Source organism: Rhyacophila brunnea, unplaced genomic scaffold, assembly GCF_057557595.1.
Source record: "Rhyacophila brunnea isolate RB1 unplaced genomic scaffold, BYU_Rbru_1.0 scaffold_3, whole genome shotgun sequence".
Classification (NCBI taxonomy): domain Eukaryota; kingdom Metazoa; phylum Arthropoda; class Insecta; order Trichoptera; family Rhyacophilidae; genus Rhyacophila; species Rhyacophila brunnea.
Window position 1 is genome coordinate 13935508 of NW_028232965.1, and position 22274 is coordinate 13957781.

Here is a 22274-nt window from a genome sequence, read left to right on the forward strand (position 1 = left end):
TTGCAGAGGCCATTATCAAGAGATATGTTTTATGATGAAATGTGGTGTAGGTATGTGTATGTAAACGTTGCTCTAAGAATGTCAAAAGGAATCCGATTATCTAAGAGCAAACGTTGCTCAGAGTAATCTGTCAATCATTACGACCGGAGATACTGGCTCGAATATTAGATTTTGCTGATAGTGCCGGAAGCCATGACGTTTTTAATCGTAATCCATCATCCCTATTAATGTTTTCAGGGTTTCTGTGGATTTCAATGGCCTCCTTTACCAAACGTGCGAAATATCCTTTATTACGACCCAATATCTTGGTCTCGAAGTCAAATTTGTGCCCTGTATCCATCGAGTGCTCGGCAATTGCCGACATCGTGTAATGTTTAAGACGGTATGCTCTCTCGTGTTCACTCACACGCTTCTGTACCGTTCTAGAAGTCTGGCCTATATACTTTTTTGGGCATCCACGACAGCTTATCTGGTATACACCTGCCGAGTACAAAGGCTGTGAGTCCTTTACTGGTCTTAGCATATTTCGCATTAGCATATATTCGCATATATTCGCATAGCATTAGTTCGATCTTCCGATATTCCTAGTGAGGAATACTGGAAAGTATTTACTAAAGCGCCGAAGACTCCTGGGATATATGGGTTACCCAAGATTCACAAGCCTGACTGCCCACTTCGACCGATAGTTAGCGCAATCGACTCTCCCACGCATAGACTTTCTAAATATCTGGCGTCCCTTTTGCAACCACATACCAACGCCACCGCATCATGGGTTAAGGATTCAACACATTTTGTCAAATTATTGGCTGATATGACTATAAAGCCTACTGACCTCTTAGTAAGCTTTGATGTAGAGTCACTATTCACAAATGTCCCCCTAGATGATACCCTAAAATTAATAGGTGAAGTTTTCTCCGCAGAAATGACTGGACTTTTCAAGCACTGTTTGACGTCAAGCTACTTTAGCTTTCAGGGCAAAGTGTTTGAACAAACCGAAGGAGTCGCTATGGGGTCCCCTCTATCTCCCGTGGTTGCGAATTTTTTCATGGAAAATTTTGAACAGACAGCTCTTGACACGTGTAGATTAAAACCTTCGTGCTGGTTACGGTATGTCGATGATACCTTCTTAATATGGCCTCATGGTATAGAAGCTCTAAATGAGTTTTTGGCCCATTTAAACAATCTACATTCGATGATTAAATTCACGATGGAGATTGAACAAAACGGAGCTCTACCATTTCTTGACGTGGAAGTTATCAGAAAATTGGATGGTTCTCTAGGACACAGAGTCTATCGGAAACCAACTCATACCAATCGTTATTTACATGCTTCTTCTCACCACCACCCTGCTCAAAAAATGGGTCTGATTTCGACTTTGATGACAAGAGCTCGGCGTATCTGCGAATCTTCGTATTTAAAATCCGAGATATCTCAAGTATCAAAGGCTCTTCAAGCAAACGGATATTCTCACAATATGATCCAAAAAGCCACCAGAAGCAAAATCAACCTTAACCCGATCAGTCAGGAGGAAAAGATACAGTTCAAAGGCCGGGCCTATCTACCTTACATCAAAAACACCACAGATACTATTTCCAGGATACTTCGGAAACATAATATTGAAACAATATTCTCAACATCGACAAAGGTCCGAAATATGCTAAGACCAGTAAAGGACTCACAGCCTTTGTACTCGGCAGGTGTATACCAGATAAGCTGTCGTGGATGCCCAAAAAAGTATATAAGCCAGACTTCTAGAACGGTACAGAAGCGTGTGAGTGAACACGAGAGAGCATACCGTCTTAAACATTACACGATGTCGGCAATTGCCGAGCACTCGATGGATACAGGGCACAAATTTGACTTCGAGACCAAGATATTGGGTCGTAATAAAGGATATTTCGCACGTTTGGTAAAGGAGGCCATTGAAATCCACAGAAACCCTGAAAACATTAATAGGGATGATGGATTACGATTAAAAACGTCATGGCTTCCGGCACTATCAGCAAAATCTAATATTCGAGCCAGTATCTCCGGTCGTAATGATTGACAGATTACTCTGAGCAACGTTTGCTCTTAGATAATCGGATTCCTTTTGACATTCTTAGAGCAACGTTTACATTCACATACCTACACCACATTTCATCATAAAACATATCTCTTGATAATGGCCTCTGCAACGAGCCCGAAACGTCGAGTAAAGAAGGAAGAAGGAGACACGGTGAAAACCCAAGAATATACTACGATAAAAAACAACCGTGAAAGCCTCAAACATTATATAACAAACCTTTATGGGGAGGAGGTTTACTTTTCAACACGCCGATTGGACACTCTTCGACAACGTAGGGAGCACCTTTTATGTACGTTGGCCTTTCTAAAACGTTGTCGAGTGGACCAAACAATACCATCATTTATTCACATCAAAACACATTTCTCATCAAAGAAAGCAGACAGGGTCTGCAGACAAGCGGAAGCTGCACTGCTGAGAGAAAGGATTCAATTCACTAGAACGGAATTAAACAACTTATCAGTGGAGTTATACAAACTTCACATGGACTTATCGCATCTACTGAAGATTGACGACTGGAATTTGATTGACCGGATATCCCACAACCAAGCAACCAGACGATATATTTTGGACACTGAAAGGCACAAGAAGAAATTGAGCAGTCTATCCGTTAAGAAAGGTGTTCCGCCTTCACTCAATTTGAATGTTGTTAAGAACTTGTCTTCAGCTGTCTTGGACGACGCAACAATAGCTGTACTCGGAAAAGGAATGAATTTTGCAATAACACCAAAACACATTCCTGTTGACGACATCATATGCGAAGTTGAATCTGCTATACACAAACTACCCGCTGCTGTTGCAGAAGAAATACGACAAGACGCCAGCCGTATCCTCAGGAAATCAAAACCGCCACAAAGTAACATAACGCCTGCGGAAAGTCGAGCATTACGCGATTTGCGAAAAAACGACAAACTGGTGGTTTTACCCGCTGATAAAGGAAACGCGACAGTCGTTATGGATGCGACGGACTATGTTGCCAAAATGGAAGAGTTACTGAAAGCCCCTGTGTATAAACATGTAAAGCGGAACCCCACCGACAAGATTGACAGAAAAACGAGGGAATTAGTTCGATCTTCCGATATTCCTAGTGAGGAATACTGGAAAGTATTTACTAAAGCGCCGAAGACTACTGGGATATATGGGTTACCCAAGATTCACAAGCCTGACTGCCCACTTCGACCGATAGTTAGCGCAATCGACTCTCCCACGCATAGACTTTCTAAATATCTGGCGTCCCTTTTGCAACCACATACCAACGCCACCGCATCATGGGTTAAGGATTCAACACATTTTGTCAAATTATTGGCTGATATGACTATAAAGCCTACTGACCTCTTAGTAAGCTTTGATGTAGAGTCACTATTCACAAATGTCCCCCTAGATGATACCCTAAAATTAATAGGTGAAGTTTTCTCCGCAGAAATGACTGGACTTTTCAAGCACTGTTTGACGTCAAGCTACTTTAGCTTTCAGGGCAAAGTGTTTGAACAAACCGAAGGAGTCGCTATGGGGTCCCCTCTATCTCCCGTGGTTGCGAATTTTTTCATGGAAAATTTTGAACAGACAGCTCTTGACACGTGTAGATTAAAACCTTCGTGCTGGTTACGGTATGTCGATGATACCTTCTTAATATGGCCTCATGGTATAGAAGCTCTAAATGAGTTTTTGGCCCATTTAAACAATCTACATTCGATGATTAAATTCACGATGGAGATTGAACAAAAACGGAGCTCTACCATTTCTTGACGTGGAAGTTATCAGAAAATGGATGGTTCTCTAGGACACAGAGTCTATCGGAAACCAACTCATACCAATCGTTATTTACATGCTTCTTCTCACCACCACCCTGCTCAAAAAATGGGTCTGATTTCGACTTTGATGACAAGAGCTCGGCGTATCTGCGAATCTTCGTATTTAAAATCCGAGATATCTCAAGTATCAAAGGCTCTTCAAGCAAACGGATATTCTCACAATATGATCCAAAAAGCCACCAGAAGCAAAATCAACCTTAACCCGATCAGTCAGGAGGAAAAGATACAGTTCAAAGGCCGGGCCTATCTACCTTACATCAAAAACACCACAGATACTATTTCCAGGATACTTCGGAAACATAATATTGAAACAATATTCTCAACATCGACAAAGGTCCGAAATATGCTAAGACCAGTAAAGGACTCACAGCCTTTGTACTCGGCAGGTGTATACCAGATAAGCTGTCGTGGATGCCCAAAAAAGTATATAGGCCAGACTTCTAGAACGGTACAGAAGCGTGTGAGTGAACACGAGAGAGCATACCGTCTTAAACATTACACGATGTCGGCAATTGCCGAGCACTCGATGGATACAGGGCACAAATTTGACTTCGAGACCAAGATATTGGGTCGTAATAAAGGATATTTCGCACGTTTGGTAAAGGAGGCCATTGAAATCCACAGAAACCCTGAAAACATTAATAGGGATGATGGATTACGATTAAAAACGTCATGGCTTCCGGCACTATCAGCAAAATCTAATATTCGAGCCAGTATCTCCGGTCGTAATGATTGACAGATTACTCTGAGCAACGTTTGCTCTTAGATAATCGGATTCCTTTTGACATTCTTAGAGCAACGTTTACATTCACATACCTACACCACATTTCATCATAAAACATATCTCTTGATAATGGCCTCTGCAACGAGCCCGAAACGTCGAGTAAAGAAGGAAGAAGGAGACACGGTGAAAACCCAAGAATATACTACGATATTTGAATTGCTGTATTTATCAAAATCGGTGATATTATATTTAAAAACATATTCATATCGTCATCATCATCATCAACCAGGATCCATCCACTGCTTAATAAAGACCTCCCTAGCCTGATTCTACTCCTTTTGTCATATGAATGTATGTATTTATCAAAATCTGTGATATTATATGTATCTACACATTCATATCGTCATCATCATCATCATCATTATCATATACCTGAACCAATCCACTGCTTAATAAAGACCCCCTTAGCCTAATTCTCCTCCTTTCTGTCATATTAATTTCTGTATTTTTCAAAATCGGTGATATTATATTTATCTACATATTCATATCGTCATCATCATCATCATTGACCTGAACCAATCCACTACTTAAAGACCTCCTTAGCCTGATTCTACTCCTTTCTGTCATATGCATTGCTGTATTTATCAAAATCGGTGATATTATATTTATCTACATATTCATATGGTCATTATCATTATCATCATCATTGACCTGAACCAATCCACTGCTTAATAAAGACCTCCCTAGCCAGATTCTACTTCTTTCTGTCATATGAATTGCTGTATTTATCAAAATCGGTTATATCATATTTATCTACATATTCATATCGTCATCATCATCATAATCGACCTAAACCAATCCACTGCTTAATAAAGACCTCCCTAGCTTGATTCTACTCCTTTCTGTCATATGAATTGCTGTATTTATCAAAATCGGTGATATTATATTTATTTACATATTCATATCGTCATTATCATCATTATCATCATCATCATCATCGACCTGAAACAATCCACTGCTTAATAAAGACCTCGCTAGCCTGATTCTACTCTTTTCTGTCATATGAATTTCTGTATTTATCAAAATCGGTGATATTATATTTATTTAAATATTCATATCGTCATCATCATCATCATCGACCTAAACCAATCCACTACTTAAAGACCTCCTTAGCCTGATTCTACTCCTTTCTGTGATATGAATTTCTGTATTTATCAAAATCGGTGATATTACATTTATCTACATATTCATATCGTCATCATCATCAACCAGGATCAATTCACTGCTGGATGAAGAGTTCCGCAACCTGATTCTACTACTATACTATACCTATTTCTATCGTCCTTATCATCATTGACCTGAACCCATCTATTGCTGGATAAAGGCCTCCCATGCCTGATTCTACTCCTTTCTGTCATATGAATTGCTGTATTTATCAAAATCGGTGATAATATATTATATCTATTTATATTTCCATTATCATTATGAACCTGAATCAATCCACCGGTGGATGAAGGCCTCTCTAAGTTGTTTGAATTTCTGTCGGTCATATGAATTACTATATTTATCAAAATTGCTGATGTTATATTTTCCCATTCATAATATCGTCATTATCATCATCAACCAAGATTAATCCACTGCTGGATGAAGGTTATCCCAACCTAATTCTACTCTTATTGGTCATATAAACTGCAATATTTTTTTAAATTTGTGATTTTATATACCTACCCATTTATATCGTCATTATCGTCATCAACCTGTATCAATCCACTGCTGGATGAAGGCCTTTTTAAGCTGATTCCACATCTTTAGGTCTTATAAATTCCTATTCTTATCAGATATAATATGTATTGCTTCATTATTTATCAACATTTGTCTCGATATGAATGTCCCGCACCGGGAAACTATATTGTTTAAGGTTAACTTTTAAAACAAAATGTGATTTTTAAAATATTATTCTGTGGCTCCAAGCATTTATTTTTTATAGACAATGAAACAAAATAATGTTTAAATTTATTTTTTATGCTGCTAACCTTTTTCTATTATGTAAATGGGACCCGAAAGAGATTAATATTCGCGTTATATTGGATCGCTATTTATGATAATCACGATTGAGATGTATAACTATTTATCATATTTAAATGCACATACCTACACATATATTGTATTAAAATTAAAATGACAGTGGTAGCAATCGGCGATTGCCAGCTGTTTTGCTAGGCTTGGCAGCCTGAAATGGTGTCAGATGATATTGAGAAGGCCAGACTCCAGAATAGACTACGCACATGACTCCAAATTTGTATTTGCAGTGACGACATGCATATCGTAAAACTGACAAATCAGATAAATTTTCAATTGTCTGACGTGAATGAAAATCCATCCCGAAGGGAAAACTATGGCGCCGTCTATACACACTTTACAATTATTATATTAAAATCCAACACCAAGTCACTATGATGAAAAGCTCTCTGCAAGACCTAGCGAGACAGACTGGCGAGAGCCAGCTGGCTCAGCTAGTTATATATTATTATGATGGAACGTGACCGTCGAATTGAAATATTACGAGTACGCAGGTAATAATGTTGTTTGAAAGTCTCAAGTGGAATAAGAATAGATGATTTCTTCAACACGTGATAAAAAAAACGTGATACACGTGAAGGAAAATTCAAATCACGCAGTGGGTCGTCTGTTACCAGTATGTAACACATGCCAAGATCACACGTCGGGGGGCTTGGTCAAACAGACAATAAAGTTCATGAAGGCGTAAGTATTGGACATTCGCATGTGCGGACACATACCAACTGTGACCCAGTAATCGTAGCGACTGTGTTTAATGGCCAAAGGCGTACTAAGCCGACTAAAACTTGTTGTTGTACACGTAATTTATTATAGGCGAATAATTCGTGTTAAAACTGATGCTCCATTTTTGCTTATCTTATAAATTAACTTCAACTATCTTCTATAATATAATATGTTTAAATAATTATCAACTGCTATTTTGCATATTCCACATATACCCAGTGACTTGAAAATCGGTACCTACACAGATGGTAACACGGTGACTATATTCTATTTAAATATGGGAGCCGTCCGTTACTCTAAAAATGGAATCCCATAAGTGCAACGTGCTTCCTAAAACTCAACATTTTTGTTAATTGTACCTATAAGGTAGTTATTTGATATATTCAAAATTAATTAAACGTTCCACAACTTCATACCTATAGGTAAGTAGATATCGATGCAATACGCAAAATAGAGCCCTTATATTTGACGATGCCGTTTGTACAATGGGGTTAGGTACCTACATAATATTATTAATTTTTTTCAAATTATTCTGTGATCACTTAATGGTTCATCATCATCAGCCTGAATCTATCCACTGCCAGATGAAGGCCTCTCCAAGCTCATTCCACTTCTCTCAGTTCTGTGCGTTGCGTTTCCACGTACCTCCGCAGAACTTAACCATTACATCGATTTAGCGGCCTCTAGGCCTACCTTGCGGACGTTTTGTACCTCTTGGGTATGAATGACTAGATTTGTCCAGTGATTGTCCCTTATTCGAGCTATGTGTCCAGCTCATTTCCATTTGAGGTTTTTAGCGAACTATATTTAATCTTCATGGTTACTTATTCTTAATCGACATTTTCCTATTTTATGACGTTTTGGTGCCTTCATAAGGCTTAGTGTTCTGAATTTTATGTGTGTGAGAACAGAAATTCGTCTTCTACATTCTTTGATTTTTCTTACATTTACTATCACACGGTGCATGGAGTGAAATCTCAGCACGTGTCCAACATAATATACCGTCTTCCGTTGTTTTACGATGTTATTTATTTTACAAAGTTCCGAAAAATCTGTTATTTATTTTGGTAAATCTGAATTGTTAGAGAAAACGTAAATAAAGGCTTTGAAATGACATTTTATTTCATATAGGTATCGCATAAAAACTTTAGTATTACGAATGTAAAGGAAAACATTTTGAAATGATATTTTGATGTGTATGGCTTTTTATACGAAACGAATAGTCACTTTACAATATAAATAACTATTTAAAAAAAATGCTTAATTAAAAATTATTAGTAAGTTACAACAAGAAATCTTGGAGTGATCCGTGACGTCGGTTAGTAATTAAAGTAATACGTACTTTGATTTAAAATACAAAAACCGATCGCAAATGTAGCTCAATTTAGAAAGCGCTTCAGTGAGTATTAAAAGCCATTAGTTAAAATTTGTCGTAATTAAGTATGACTCCTTTAACATTGTGATCAATGTGCGTGAGCGCGATACCCGAGAGATCTTACTTTTTTCAAAAAGATTTTTTCTATTGGTTACAATATATTTTCTCAGAAGTGTTTTCAAAATTATGTATGTGTTCTCAACAATCTATCTCAACTAAAAAGAAAACAATATAAAAAATTATTCCTTTATTATTATTGTCTTTATGAGGACTCACATAATGAAGAGGAGATAGTGTACATAATTCGAAATATGAATAATAAAGAACACAATTCGACGGGTGACGGCTATGCTCTGACCACCAAGTTACCTTAATCTTTAATGATGATATAGTATACCTATATTTTAAAGTATTCTACTTAATATTTAGCCACCGTTGAAAGAACACAATATATAAAAGTGAGAAACGCGCACATTATCAATAGCATCCGATATTTTTTGTGATGCGTAATTTTAATAAATAATTAAAATGAGCGTTTGGTGTTTCTCATTTTTTATCCATTTCTGGAAAGGTCGGTTGGTATGCCACTGCACTGTTATTATTGCGCATGACAACACTACTGAAAAAGCCTGGGGATGTAATTTTGCTATGCGGTTCAATGGACAATTTTATTATTTGAATACGTAAAAAACCATTAATTTTGTAACCTGTATACATTATTATTATATTTTTTTTACTCTTGATTTGAGTCCTCCCATATTAATTGCATTACCAGTATCTAAAAAAACCGATATCCCGGTATTCATCGATACCGAAATATCGATTTCAAGCATCCAAAATAACGGTATTTTCTCAAAAGAGCGTACTTCAGTGAAATGGCAAATAATTTTCAACAGTAGGTGCGACGAAATTTCTCACTAGTCGCCAATCAGAGACAGACAGTCGAGGTGTGCGCACGTCGATTTGTTTTGTCATGGCGTCGGATGAAAATATTCTTAAATCGTGTAAAGATTACTAAAACTCTACGTATGTATTTAAAAAGGAAAACATGTCAATGAATATACTATTATTATTAGTAATATAACATTAAATGGACGCATGTTGGATTTTTATGACAAATTATATTTCGTTCGGCACGCGTCATTTGCACAATCCGCGCATCGCCTAGCCACGATCTTTTAAGACCATGCCTCAACTGAACCTATAGCCTTAAAGCTTTCGACTTAGTTTCTCGGCGTAATGTTCTTTTATATTGTGCAGAAAAGTTGAAAAACAATCTGGGCGCCATGAAAGAATTTCCTTGTATATTTTTAATGAGTTTCGGTATTAAATATATTGTAATACCGACAAACCGGATTTGATATATTTATATATGTGTATAATAATAATTAATGTTAAATAAAGCTTTTGATAAGCGGGGATTATTGTTTTCAGATTTTGGGGGCCGTGGTTTGGGAAGTTTGAGGAGCACTGATTAGGTAATAAAATATTGTAAAGCAATTCAATTAAATTCCTAATTTCTCACAATGCATTAATACTATTTAAAAGATAAGTACATCATAACTAACAAGTACGTAATATCATAGACACGGAGGTACCTTCTACAAAACGAATATTTATAAATTAAAATGTAATAATATTATCATGTCCCTATACCATGGCCCCCATATCCTGAAGCGGGCCCCCAGGCCAGGATCTTTGGTCGCCTTCCCTACCTATCGCTCAGGTTAAGGGCAGTGCGACACTCAACAGTAGTGTTTTCCAAATCAGTGTATTTTTAGTGATTTATTTTTATTTTTTAATACATATACTTGAATTATGGAGTTTTCGACACACACACATCAACACAAAACAATCAGAAATTGCATCGTACAACCTCATATTTAAAAACATTAATAAACCTGAAGGAAAATTGCGCCGCTGGTGACTTTTTTTACTATAACAAAAAAAATATGATGTGTTAACCCATTTATCTGGTCGATCCGCCATGCCGGGCCCCCAGGCTAGAGCCCTGTCTGACCCCCCCACCCCATTGTGGGGGCCACGCCCTATACTTTAATAGATTACATCGATATTTTCGTATGCTCCTCAATATCGATATCCACTAATTAAAATAATCTAGGTAGGTACCGAATTCATTTTCAATTATTATGTTACGTCATAAGGATTTATATATATTTTCTTATTACACGAATACTGGGTATCTATTTATATGAATCGAAGTAAGAAATTTAATATAGTATCGAGGGATCTCAGCTACAATGGCGTAAGACCCATTTTGGGCATTTTAACGCATTATAAAAATAAACGTTTTGATATTTGGATGACAATTTGTATTCTGTAATTTTTCCACTATTAATTTTAAATTTTAACACAATATTGGTTTCATTATAAATCAATCGTGGAAAAAATACACAAGTAAATTTTATAACTTACTTATCAAAGTATTTGTCATTTATAATATCATATGTTTCCATCAAGTTTATTACTTACTGTCTAACAAGAACTTCTTGTCCACGTGCTAAAACTGTGAACTAACAATTCCCTCCAGCGCAGCTAATCACACGTCCGTTTTCAAATGAGGAACGCCCCAAATTTATCATTTCAATTTACGTAATTTGAAGTTTATTATAATAAAAATATATCTAAAACTATCAGGAGTGATATTATAATTATAATTACTAGTAAAATTTTAGTTTATAGCGAAGAAGAAAAGGCGTCGCATCTAAAAGAAGAGCCGATAAATTATTTAAATACGCTTCTAGCACCCGTTGCCGCCATGAAAGATACGTCACTAGAAGTCTTCTACATGCGGCTACAGCGACTTCCTGTTGTCGCACAATATAATGAACAAATACTATTTATTAATAAAATGAGTTACTTATTATTTATTTAAGTAAACTATAATATGTAGTAGGTACTAATTCCGTAATTATTAATAATCAGGACCCGTTTTGTCCACTTCAGTAAGAGATTATCAATAAATACAATATTATATTATACAATCAATATTACACCTAAATAGACTAATACATTTTAAAGGCAAAATTATTTTTTAAAAAATGGACAATAATTGAATAAAACTATAAAAAAATCTATAATAAGTAATAAATCATTTAAATTTACCTAGACTTTTATTATACAAACCGATTACTGAACTTACATAATATCGTCACCTCAATACTACAACTAAATAACTCTGATTTTGTCATTGTTGGAAAAATAAAATTTAAACTTTACTTGATAAATCTAGGTTATAATTATTATTTAAAATAAAAATGGAAAATTGTGCTTTTCTAATTCGGAACAATTAAATAACGTTCAATTGTATGAAAAAATATTGTGGATATATTATTTCATGTACATATTGAATGCATTTATTGTTTTAAAGTTATCAAATATTTTCAAACACAAAATTAATACAGTTCTCATTAACGTTTGACTAACCTAGTTTTATGATTTTGTAGAAAAGGAAATGTAGAATCATATGCAATAGCTATCCCAAAAACAGTGATAATCAAGTTATCTAATAATTGTAGTATTGGGGTGACGATATTAGAATTGGCGTTATGGGGTTTAATTAAAGAGTTAGATATTTTTTACAAATTTATTTTAAAAATACCAGTTCCACCGAAATCTTCTTTTCTGTGGGGTTTTGTGTATGTTTATGAAACCAATAAATCATTACATTTTACTCTACGTTTCAAACTGTCCCTTACGCCCTACTGGCTTAGCAATTTCGATATAAGTTACTTATATAAATGAATCTCATAATATAAATTAGAAAAAGAGTCATGTAATAAGCACGTTTGTGAATGAATGGTCGTGGAAAAATCATTTATTTATAACTCATTGATACATTATTTTACATTTAAAACAATTTTGGCGGAACAATAGATACACACGACAACACAAATATACAATTAATAATATATAATGACTTTAGTTTATCTGGATTGGTCAAATTTAAATATTTTTTTTAATACAATTGATAAAATAAATATAAACAATGACGACATAATGAAAAAATGTATTGTGTACATAAAGAATACAAGCGTAGACCCCTACGTAGAGAATCTACGCAGCGTAGTGATAATTTAATTTGTGTAATATTAATTTGTATAATATTAATTTGTATAATATTAATTTGTATAATATTAATTTGTATAATATTAATTTGTATAATATAGCATACTTTGACCATATTTCGAGTAGTGCCAACTTTTATCCAATATTTTATGAAAGGGGTAAGATTGGTAAAAAGGGCCCTGACTAAAGAAGAACGTCATGAATAATAAATCTCGATGACTGATTTGAGCTCAAAACTCATTCCTTGCTTGCGAGTAGCGGCAGGCAAGAAAAATATTGGCAAAATCATCGAAACGTTCAGTAAATATATTATAGCATATAAAAAGATCAAATATTGCATGGTTATTTTTTTTAAACTGTAAGTATATTATTCTCTAACTGATCTAGGGAAAAATACAATGAGTTAGTTATGCGAATGGTTAATAATAATCGTATCTGATTTTAAAACATTTGTCTTTTGATAGCATTTCGACTATTTTTCTGATAGCTAAACAGATTTATATATACATATATTTTTTTTAAATTTGTTGACTGTATTTCTCTCTGTTTGTTCCGTCATAACTGAAAACGACCAGACCAATACTGACAAAACTTTCACATAATAATTATAGAACATCTTATTGATGATACCCAAAGTTGTGATATACTTCTCAACTATTAACAATTCATCACGAATTCGTAAAGTGATCAGATAACTGCGGTGGAATGGTGAAGTGAGGTGAAGGTGGAGCAGCGCGCTCTCCGACATCCAAGCATTGTCATTCTTGTGACTCACTCAAGCTGTCAGTCGAGTATGATACTGAAATACTTGTCTAAGGGCACTAGTTACGGACTAGGTAATCATAAAATTAGATCGGCCGAGTAACACTTCATCACGATTATTATATTATTATATATGGAAAATGGTTGCGCGACTTTATATCGTGCGATAATATTCGCTTCAGTGAAATGGGAGTAAAAGGGCGCGCACCTAGACTTAACCGTTGTCAATCTCGTTGATTTGAATAAATAAAATCGAATCAGTCTATTTATTTTTCTGTATGTATCACTGCTTACTTTTTATATATTACGGGAATGAAGTCAACAGCTGTCGCTGGTTTATTATAAAAAAATAATATTAATACAAGTAAATAATATTATCTTATACTCAATCTAGTTGTTCCAGGGACACACACTTCGTTTAAAACAGTGCTCGAATTGGAAAATTTCACGAACAGGAGCGCACGATAATTTTACGAAAAGATTAACATACGAGGGTGGGTCAATAAGTCCTTAGAAAAGCCGACAGGTGGCGCGACTAGTACTGCAAGCGGTTTGTTTTCATGCAGCGGCACTACCGATTCAGTATGCTGCGTAGTTTCAATCAGATTGGTCGGGTTGTTGTGTGTTTCTCGTACATTTAAAAAAAAAATTTGCTTGTGGAAAATGGAAAAATGGAAAATGGAGAAAATTGAGTTTAGAACTGTTATTAAACATTTTAATATAAAAGGGTTAACAGCAAAGAAAATAAAAAATGAGTTGGATTTAGTTCACGGCATATCTGCTCCTTCACTTGCAACTATTTATAACTGGTTAAATGAATTTAAACGTGGTCGTACATCAACAAAGGATGAACCACGCTCAGGACGTCCTGTAGAGGTGACTACACCAGAAATGATCAATAAAATCCACGATATGGTGTTAAGTGACCGAAGATTAAAGTTGAGTGAGATAATTGAGGTTACAGGGATCTCAAAAGGTAGCGTCATTTCTATTTTACATGACAAATTGTGCATGAAAAATATTTCTGCAAGATGGGTGCCGCGTTTGCTCACAGTCGACAATAAACGCAGTAGGGTGGTGGCCTCTAAAGCCCTGTTGTCGCTCATGCAACGCAATCCGGATGAATTTTTTCGTCGCTTTGTGACTGTAGATGAAACATGGATACACCACCATACTCCCGAGACGAAAGAACAGTCAAAGCAGTGGATTGCGAAGGCAAACCATGTCCAAAGAAGGCGAACACCGTAAAATCAGCTGGTAAGGTTATGGCTACTGTATTTTGGGATGCACGTGAAATTATTTTCGTTGACTATTTGGAAAAAGGAAAAACAATAACAGGGGATTATTATGCATCTTTATTGGACCAGCTAAAAAACAAAATTGAAGAAAAACGGCCTCATTTAAACATGAAAAAAATCCTCTTTCATCAGGACAATGCCCGTGTTCACACATGTTTACGATCAATGGCTAAAATTGAAGAATTGAAGTTCGAATTGGTCGACCACCCACCGTGACTTTTTCCTTTCCTTTTCCCAAACTTAAAAAAATGGCTAAGTGGACAACGTTTTTTTTCAAATGAAGAAGTCATCGATCGGACAAATGCTTATTTTGAGGACTTTCCGAAAACTTATTTTTCTGACGGTTTAAAAAAAATTGAGAAACGTCTAACCAAGTGTATTGAGCTCCAAGAAAATTATGTTGAGAAATAAAAAAAAAATACAAAAATAAAACCTGTTTTAATGCTTTTTTCTAAGGAATTATTGACCCACCCTCGTACTTACCTATTTATCGATTTTTATGATATAGCATATCAAGTTCAGATGGTAAAATTAATGTTTACACGTGACACAGTGGTATTCTTAAGGATTGTATGAACCAGAACGGCGCTTTGGTCCATTTCGAGCCCTGGCTTAGAAACTAAAATGGCAATTTTCTTTTTACTTGTAAAACAATAAAATGTCAAAAACACATTTAAAATAGGCGTTTATTTATACCGACAGCAATAATAATGAACACAATAATATTATACAGTTATAAAGATTTCTAGCAGATACCATCATTTGTGTCAGAATGTGAAAGATTAGGATTATTAAAGATCTGAAAATAGATTCCGATTGATAACAACGTTCTATTTCTGAACATTCCTTCTTCACCCGAAACCTTCGCGTAACAGCATTTTTACATAATTTCCGTCAGAAATCAAAATTTTCGATCACGACATAAATAACGCGCGTATTTTCAAATTACCATAAAATTGAGGCATACCTGTTATGAAACTTTATCGTGGGAATGTTTTTATAATTTGATTTTTCAGGAAATTTCGTTTTAAATTCAGAGAATTACTACAGGTCTGATTACGGCTAGCTAAGGGTATATTTTCCTTGTTGTGTAATTATTTTAGATAATAGGAGGGTTTAACAATAGTATTTCGCTTATCTTCAACCATTACGCAAACAATAATTTTGTAAACGAACCATTTATCCAGATAGTTCCCCAACATCTTACGTAAATGTATTATATTATAACATAGTTTTCTGTTATTCGTTTTACTCCTAAGTAGTAAAGTTTTTTTATAATATGAACTGTGGTTATAATGTAACGAATGTAGTTTATTAAAATCATATAAAGTAAACACAAACGTTCTAATTTACTGAAAGTGCTAATTTTTAAAATGATATTATTATTATTATCAATAAGAAAATATTTAAATATAAGTTTTTAAAATACCTGTTTAAATGTGCAAAATAGTCTATTCAATATTGAGTCCAGGGCCGCGCCAAGGGTGGCTGCCTCCCCTACACTACATATATTATTATTATAATGTATTATTATCATTAATCTACAAGCATCACACGTTGCATACATTAATAAAATGATCATTGTAAAATATATCAAAGACATCTGACAATAACTGGCGAACTCACTCTTATTGAAATGTAGATAGCGTTTATTTTCACGACATACCATATTATTTTTACAGTTAACTTTATACGACGTTCTGTTATGTCCTAGTGATGAGTACCTTGAGGAGGTGATCTGGCTGGCAGGTAACCTATATGGTTTGATGGTATTAACCTTCCTTAAGTTCTTACCAGAATCGGGTCACTCTGTGAAACTCCTTGATGTAATTCTTCACAGTTTTCTTGTACATTTATAGACTGTACGTCATGAAGGTAATTTGTCAGGAGTTTTACGTTCTAGGATGCTTGAGCGGTGGACGTGTATAATTGATTGTGAACATGGGGAAATACTAGGGTTTGACGTAAAGTAAAACATTACTATTTATTTCAGTAATAATTTTAGTACAAAGTGTTTGACATACAGAGGTTACGTACTGTACAATGGTTGGAAACAAAAGACAAACAGGGATGGATTTCCTGAGATTATATACGATTCACTTTAATGGGTTTTTTGACTTGAACAAACTCCATTTCATCTGCAGGTGTTCATTATAACTTCTACTTACATCAACGAGAGATGACAGTGATAACTGATTTATGAGTCTTTGGCTTGGTCCAAGGGTTAAAAGAGGGTGCGAATGCAGTTAGCTAACCCAAAAGGTACACACGTGTGCAATCAATGTAGATAACAGATTGCTTTACCCCTAGTGTGAGTATTAAACATAAGCTTGTAAATAATATTGATAATTACCAGTTAAGTGCATTTTCTGGTTCATTTCAATGTTTACAAGAGGGTGGAAGCAATATAATAACAATGCACGTGTTTAAATCAACATAGTTAAAATATTACTTTGGTTGAGGTCAAAGTTTGAAAGATGGTGCGAATGCAGGTGTCTACACAAAAAGGTAGATAACAGATTGCATGAGCTCGTAAATAATATTAATAACAAACACTAAAGTGCATTTCTTTGCTCATGTCAATGTTTTAAAAGAGAGTAAGAATATGCACGTGTTCAAATCAGTATGGATAAGAGATTGTCTTACTTTGACTTTAAAGTGCTACTTGTATAACAAATACATATATCATCTTATTTATTACTGCAGGTGTGCATTGGTTTAAAACGTTATCTTAGTTAATTTACTGCTTTTAGGTGGTGAACTGAATGTTGTGAGACTCTTTTGAACATTTCTTAAGTTGACACAGTCAAGTAGGTACATACATGTTTATATTATAATATATTGTTTATTTTAAAAGCTTAAAGTTTGTATGATGCTATAATCAAATAGTATTGTAAATTAAATATATGTGATGCCTTATTAGTGTACACAACAGTTCGCAGAAGAGTAGAAAAATAATGGCATAATAATGTGAATGCATATTTGGAATAAATCCCCGTAATGATTTGTCGGTAAAGTTCATTTTTCAATAACATTGAATGAAATTTGTAGCAGACGTTTAGAATGGACAATATTATATTTTTCACATGGTTTATCCAGTTATAATATAATTATCAGTTAAAGTCTACGTGTGTGTCAAATTTCAACACTCTACTTTGTTAATAGAAGTTTGATTAATTTCGGGACTTCTTTTGCTGACCTATATGTTTGAAATGTAGGAAATACATAGTTAAAATAAAATAAACTTTTTAAAATGAGATTATGATTTTAGAAACAAATACATCTTCAATAATTAAGTTAAAAGCTATTACGTTGTAACAATTTCAAATTGCGTATATTACCCACTAACAGGTTGACATAATAACTTTTATTCGTGCTCCAAAAAATATTAATCTGACGCACGCGATGGTAAGAGTTTTATTGATTGACCTTTGATTCACTAAACGTTTAGCTGAATCTCGACCATTACTTTATTTATTTTGGAATGCTTAGTAAAAATAAACCCGGCATTGGAGTTGAACTCTGGACTTTACCCACAATACTTGCAATTAAAAAATGTGTTTGCCGAGAGTAATCTGAGCTTTCGCGCTGGATGTTGGCGGAAAGGAGAATTTCTATGACACACTTTTTTGAAAGAAACCACGAACGGTCTCATTAAAATCACAAAAACATCAATTAGTTATATAATATGAAACCTTGGCATATTACTCATGGAATAATAATAAAAAATTAACCTACATTCCGACATTAACGAAATGTATCTTTGCGAACTTTTATTTATTTTCTGAATCAATTTTGTCAAAAATGTATACAGTGTTGATATTTAATATAACCTTACATTACAATAATAAAGGCTCTAAAAGTATCTTTACAATTATGTTTATATAAGTAAAAGCTTGCTGTGACAAACTAATATATCTATAAAGAACCACCATTTTAATAATCACTTTATTACTATTGTAGTCGTTTTAATATAGAAATATAAATCTAATACTAATAAATGACTATAAGACAACAATAACTAGTAAAATAAACTGTATGTGTACTATCTTTCTCTCTTACTATCAAACTGTGTAACTATTATGTATGTACGCAATTAGGTATTTCTTTTAAGATTTACCTTAGATTACTAATTATCTTGCTGAACTAAAAGTAAACTGTACAAGACGCTTGCAAAGCCTGCGATTCACTACGCTTCTAAAACCTAGATAACTCTAAATTAATGAAACCTGATTAGCTTTTAAAGAAAAAATCCTTTGGCATGTCTGGAAATTGAATAAAATACGAAGATTGCAGCTCAGTTCAATCAATTAAGATTTGTATACTTCGCAGGCTAGATAATGTACACCGTATGCACTACAGTGAATTGGAAAATAGAGGAATGCCGATAAATCTAATAGGAAATAAAAGAAGAATCAGATGAAATATCGCTGGCTAGATGAAGCTACCAATGACTGCCGTATATTTGGGGTAATACACTAATCACAATCATGGGCGAATTTGCTAGTACATACTCTGGTACGATCAGAAGTAGGACCCCGCGGTGACAAAGGGTGTATTAATACTAACCAAAAATAGCGAAAATCATTAGTAACTCAAAACATTACCCTTTTGTTGATATTGATGTCATTGTCAGGCATTTATTTATCTAGGGTCCCTTTTTACACTAATACACTAATAACATAAAGCGATGAAATAAATCGCCAGATCAACCTCGCCAGTAGGTGGTATTTTGGTCTCCAAAGGTTTCTGAAGCTAGAGGCACTCCAAAGGATAACCAACACTACCTTATATAAAACTCTCCTGCCCCCAGTATTGACGTACGAGCATTCGGTAAATAGGATGAGATAAATATGGATATCTTCGAAAGGAGAGTTTTGAGAAGATCTTTGGGGCTCTTCAATAAGATGGCATTTGGAAGTCAAGGTATAATGAGGAGCTGTACACATTTTATAGGAGCGAAAATATCACGTGGAATATGAAAATGCAGAGACTGCGCTGGATCGGCCACGTGCATAGAATGCCGTAGGACAGGGGTCGGCAAACTGCGGCTCGCGAGCCACATGCGGCTCTTTAAGCATTGGAGTGTGGCTCTTTGCCAAATTCCCAATTCACAATTTTTACAAAAACTTTTGCAAAATTCACAATTTTTATTTTTTGTCAATATTTGTAGGTACATTTTTTATACATTTATTATTAATTATATTATAAAATGACATTATCGCGAGCCTAATTTTTCCTCCATGATAGTTGATGCCCATTGCAATTAAAGTCGACGAATAAATTTTTTCTCCATTTGATATTGACACGAGCACTTTTGAAATACAAGTTTATTGGTGGATTTAACAAGTGTTATGGAGCTCCAAATTTGTAGGTCTTGTCACCAAAATTAAGGATTTGGAGAGAGAAAAATGCAATTTAATTTAACAACACAGGTGGAGCGCTATAAAAGATCTACATATAAGGTAGATAGTACAATTTTTATACATGGAATAGCTTTCTGAACTCATATTCAAGTCTACATAATATTATGTATGTGAACAATCATTTTCAAACATGAACAATATAAATAGCATTTAGAGAAGCAAAATAACCGATGATTTGGAGTCGTGACTGAAATTAAAAACTACAAGTAACATACCAAACATACAGAAACTCTCAAAAGAAATGCAAGGAAGGCCATTGTTCATACTAGTTTTAAGGAATGCGTGCAAATTATGTGTAATTCATATTCTGTAAAAATTATATTTATAATTTTAACATTAAAAAACATAATATAAATTTCGTTAGTTTTATTCGGGAACTCTTCTTCACTTAATAGTTAATAAATAAAGAATAATAACATGTAATTAATTCACTTAAATACCTATATCATATTTATAAATATATATGCATGGCTCTCGATTTTTTTTTTAACCGTTCTGCTACTCATATTTGGCTCTTTTGGTCCACGAGTTTTCCGACCCCTGCCGTAGGAGATACCAACAAGGCGGGTTATGTATGCAACCCCCGAGGGCAAGAGAAGATATTCACGGCTGAAACTGAGATGGCTGGACTGTGCCGCATGAGATTAAAGGATGCTCGGGCAAAGCAATTGGAGAGTGTCGGCGCTGTATCGTCCAGGATGGAGGAAATTTTTGAAGAAGGCTAAGATCCGCCAAGGGTTATAGTGCTATAAATTATGATGACACACAAAACATATTCAATGATATTAAAGACTTGTATGTATTTTGGAAACTATCAATACAGTTTGTGAAACATTAGCTGTGAAATTGGAGAAGAGTAATGAACGACTAGACAGAGTATAGAGGCAGGTGAAGTAAATTGCTGAAGGAAGCTAGGACCCACTCAGGGTTATCTCGTTATTCTGATGATGATGAAAGAATTAAATATATATATATATATTATTGTACATTACAATGTCAAGAAATGCGTCACATTTTTTGTTAAATAAACACAATGTATACTGTACAATCTTGATAAAACCGATAAGAAATATTTATTTATGTGTTCGCAGTCAGGGTATTTTATAAGCATGGATGTAATACCTAGTACCTAACTACAAGTAGGTATACTAACTTTATATCTATATCGAAATCTCATTTTCTGGAGATCTTAGTTTTCCAAGTATACATATAAAATGACTCGTATTATTTGGCGAAGCTTCGTCACAGCTTTTAGAGTGAAAAACTTTCAAGCCATGACGCACAAATCCGAGTAATCGATGGATAGATTTTTTGTACTGTAAGATTTATGAAGCTTTTTTTTAACATAGGTTATTCAGAATTCTCCCTTATAAAATGGCAATAAAATTTATAGTAAAGATTTACTACTTATTTATGAAAATACCATGCCACTGAATTTTTGCCTTTTGTAGGTCTCCTAAATATTATTACTCTACTTACGTGTAGTAAAAATCAATAAAGGCTATTTTTGCTCCGAGATTTATACGTGCCAATAAAGGAGTTTCCGTAAATTCTTAGCCCAAAAATATTATTAATTGTACTGAGCCTTATTTGTCGAAAACAATTTAGTAGGTATAACATATAATGTTATATAGGTAGGCATATTGTATTAACGATAATAATATACCTATCGACATTAAAAATTCCAGGGTGTACGGCGAAAAATATAACTCTCACTCTCGTATTAACGGTTCTACTTGATTATGATTGTATAATTACTAATAATAATTCAGAAATAGGAAAAAGTATAAAGAAAAAGAAGAATCTTAAAAAAAAAAACATAATGAGAACATTTAAACAGTATGATGAACATCCATACAAAGTGATGAAAAAAGATAATTTATGTACAAGTAATTACATCGAGTGAGCTTAAGTCATCATAT

General features: G+C 34.4%; 1 protein-coding gene across 1 annotated transcript; it reads left to right on the top strand.

Annotated features, from left to right (window-relative positions):
* Positions 1–2548: 2548 nt before the first annotated feature.
* Positions 2549–21077, top strand: LOC147067917 (uncharacterized). The gene is made up of 2 exons (XM_085952527.1): positions 2549–3672; positions 20882–21077. The coding sequence occupies exons 1-2, from the start codon at positions 2549–2551 to the stop codon at positions 21075–21077; spliced, it is 1320 nt and encodes a 439-aa protein (XP_085808653.1).
* The last annotated feature ends 1197 nt before the right edge of the window (positions 21078–22274 follow it).

Excerpts from the sequence above, each read along its gene's own strand:
- LOC147067917 (XM_085952527.1), top strand. The coding sequence starts at position 2,549 with ATGGACTTATCGCATCTACTGAAGATTGACGACTGGAATTTGATTGAC. Across the intron at positions 3,673-20,881 it reads AAACCTTCGTGCTGGTTACG|TTTTCCGACCCCTGCCGTAG; the intron begins GTATGTCGATGA and ends TTGGTCCACGAG.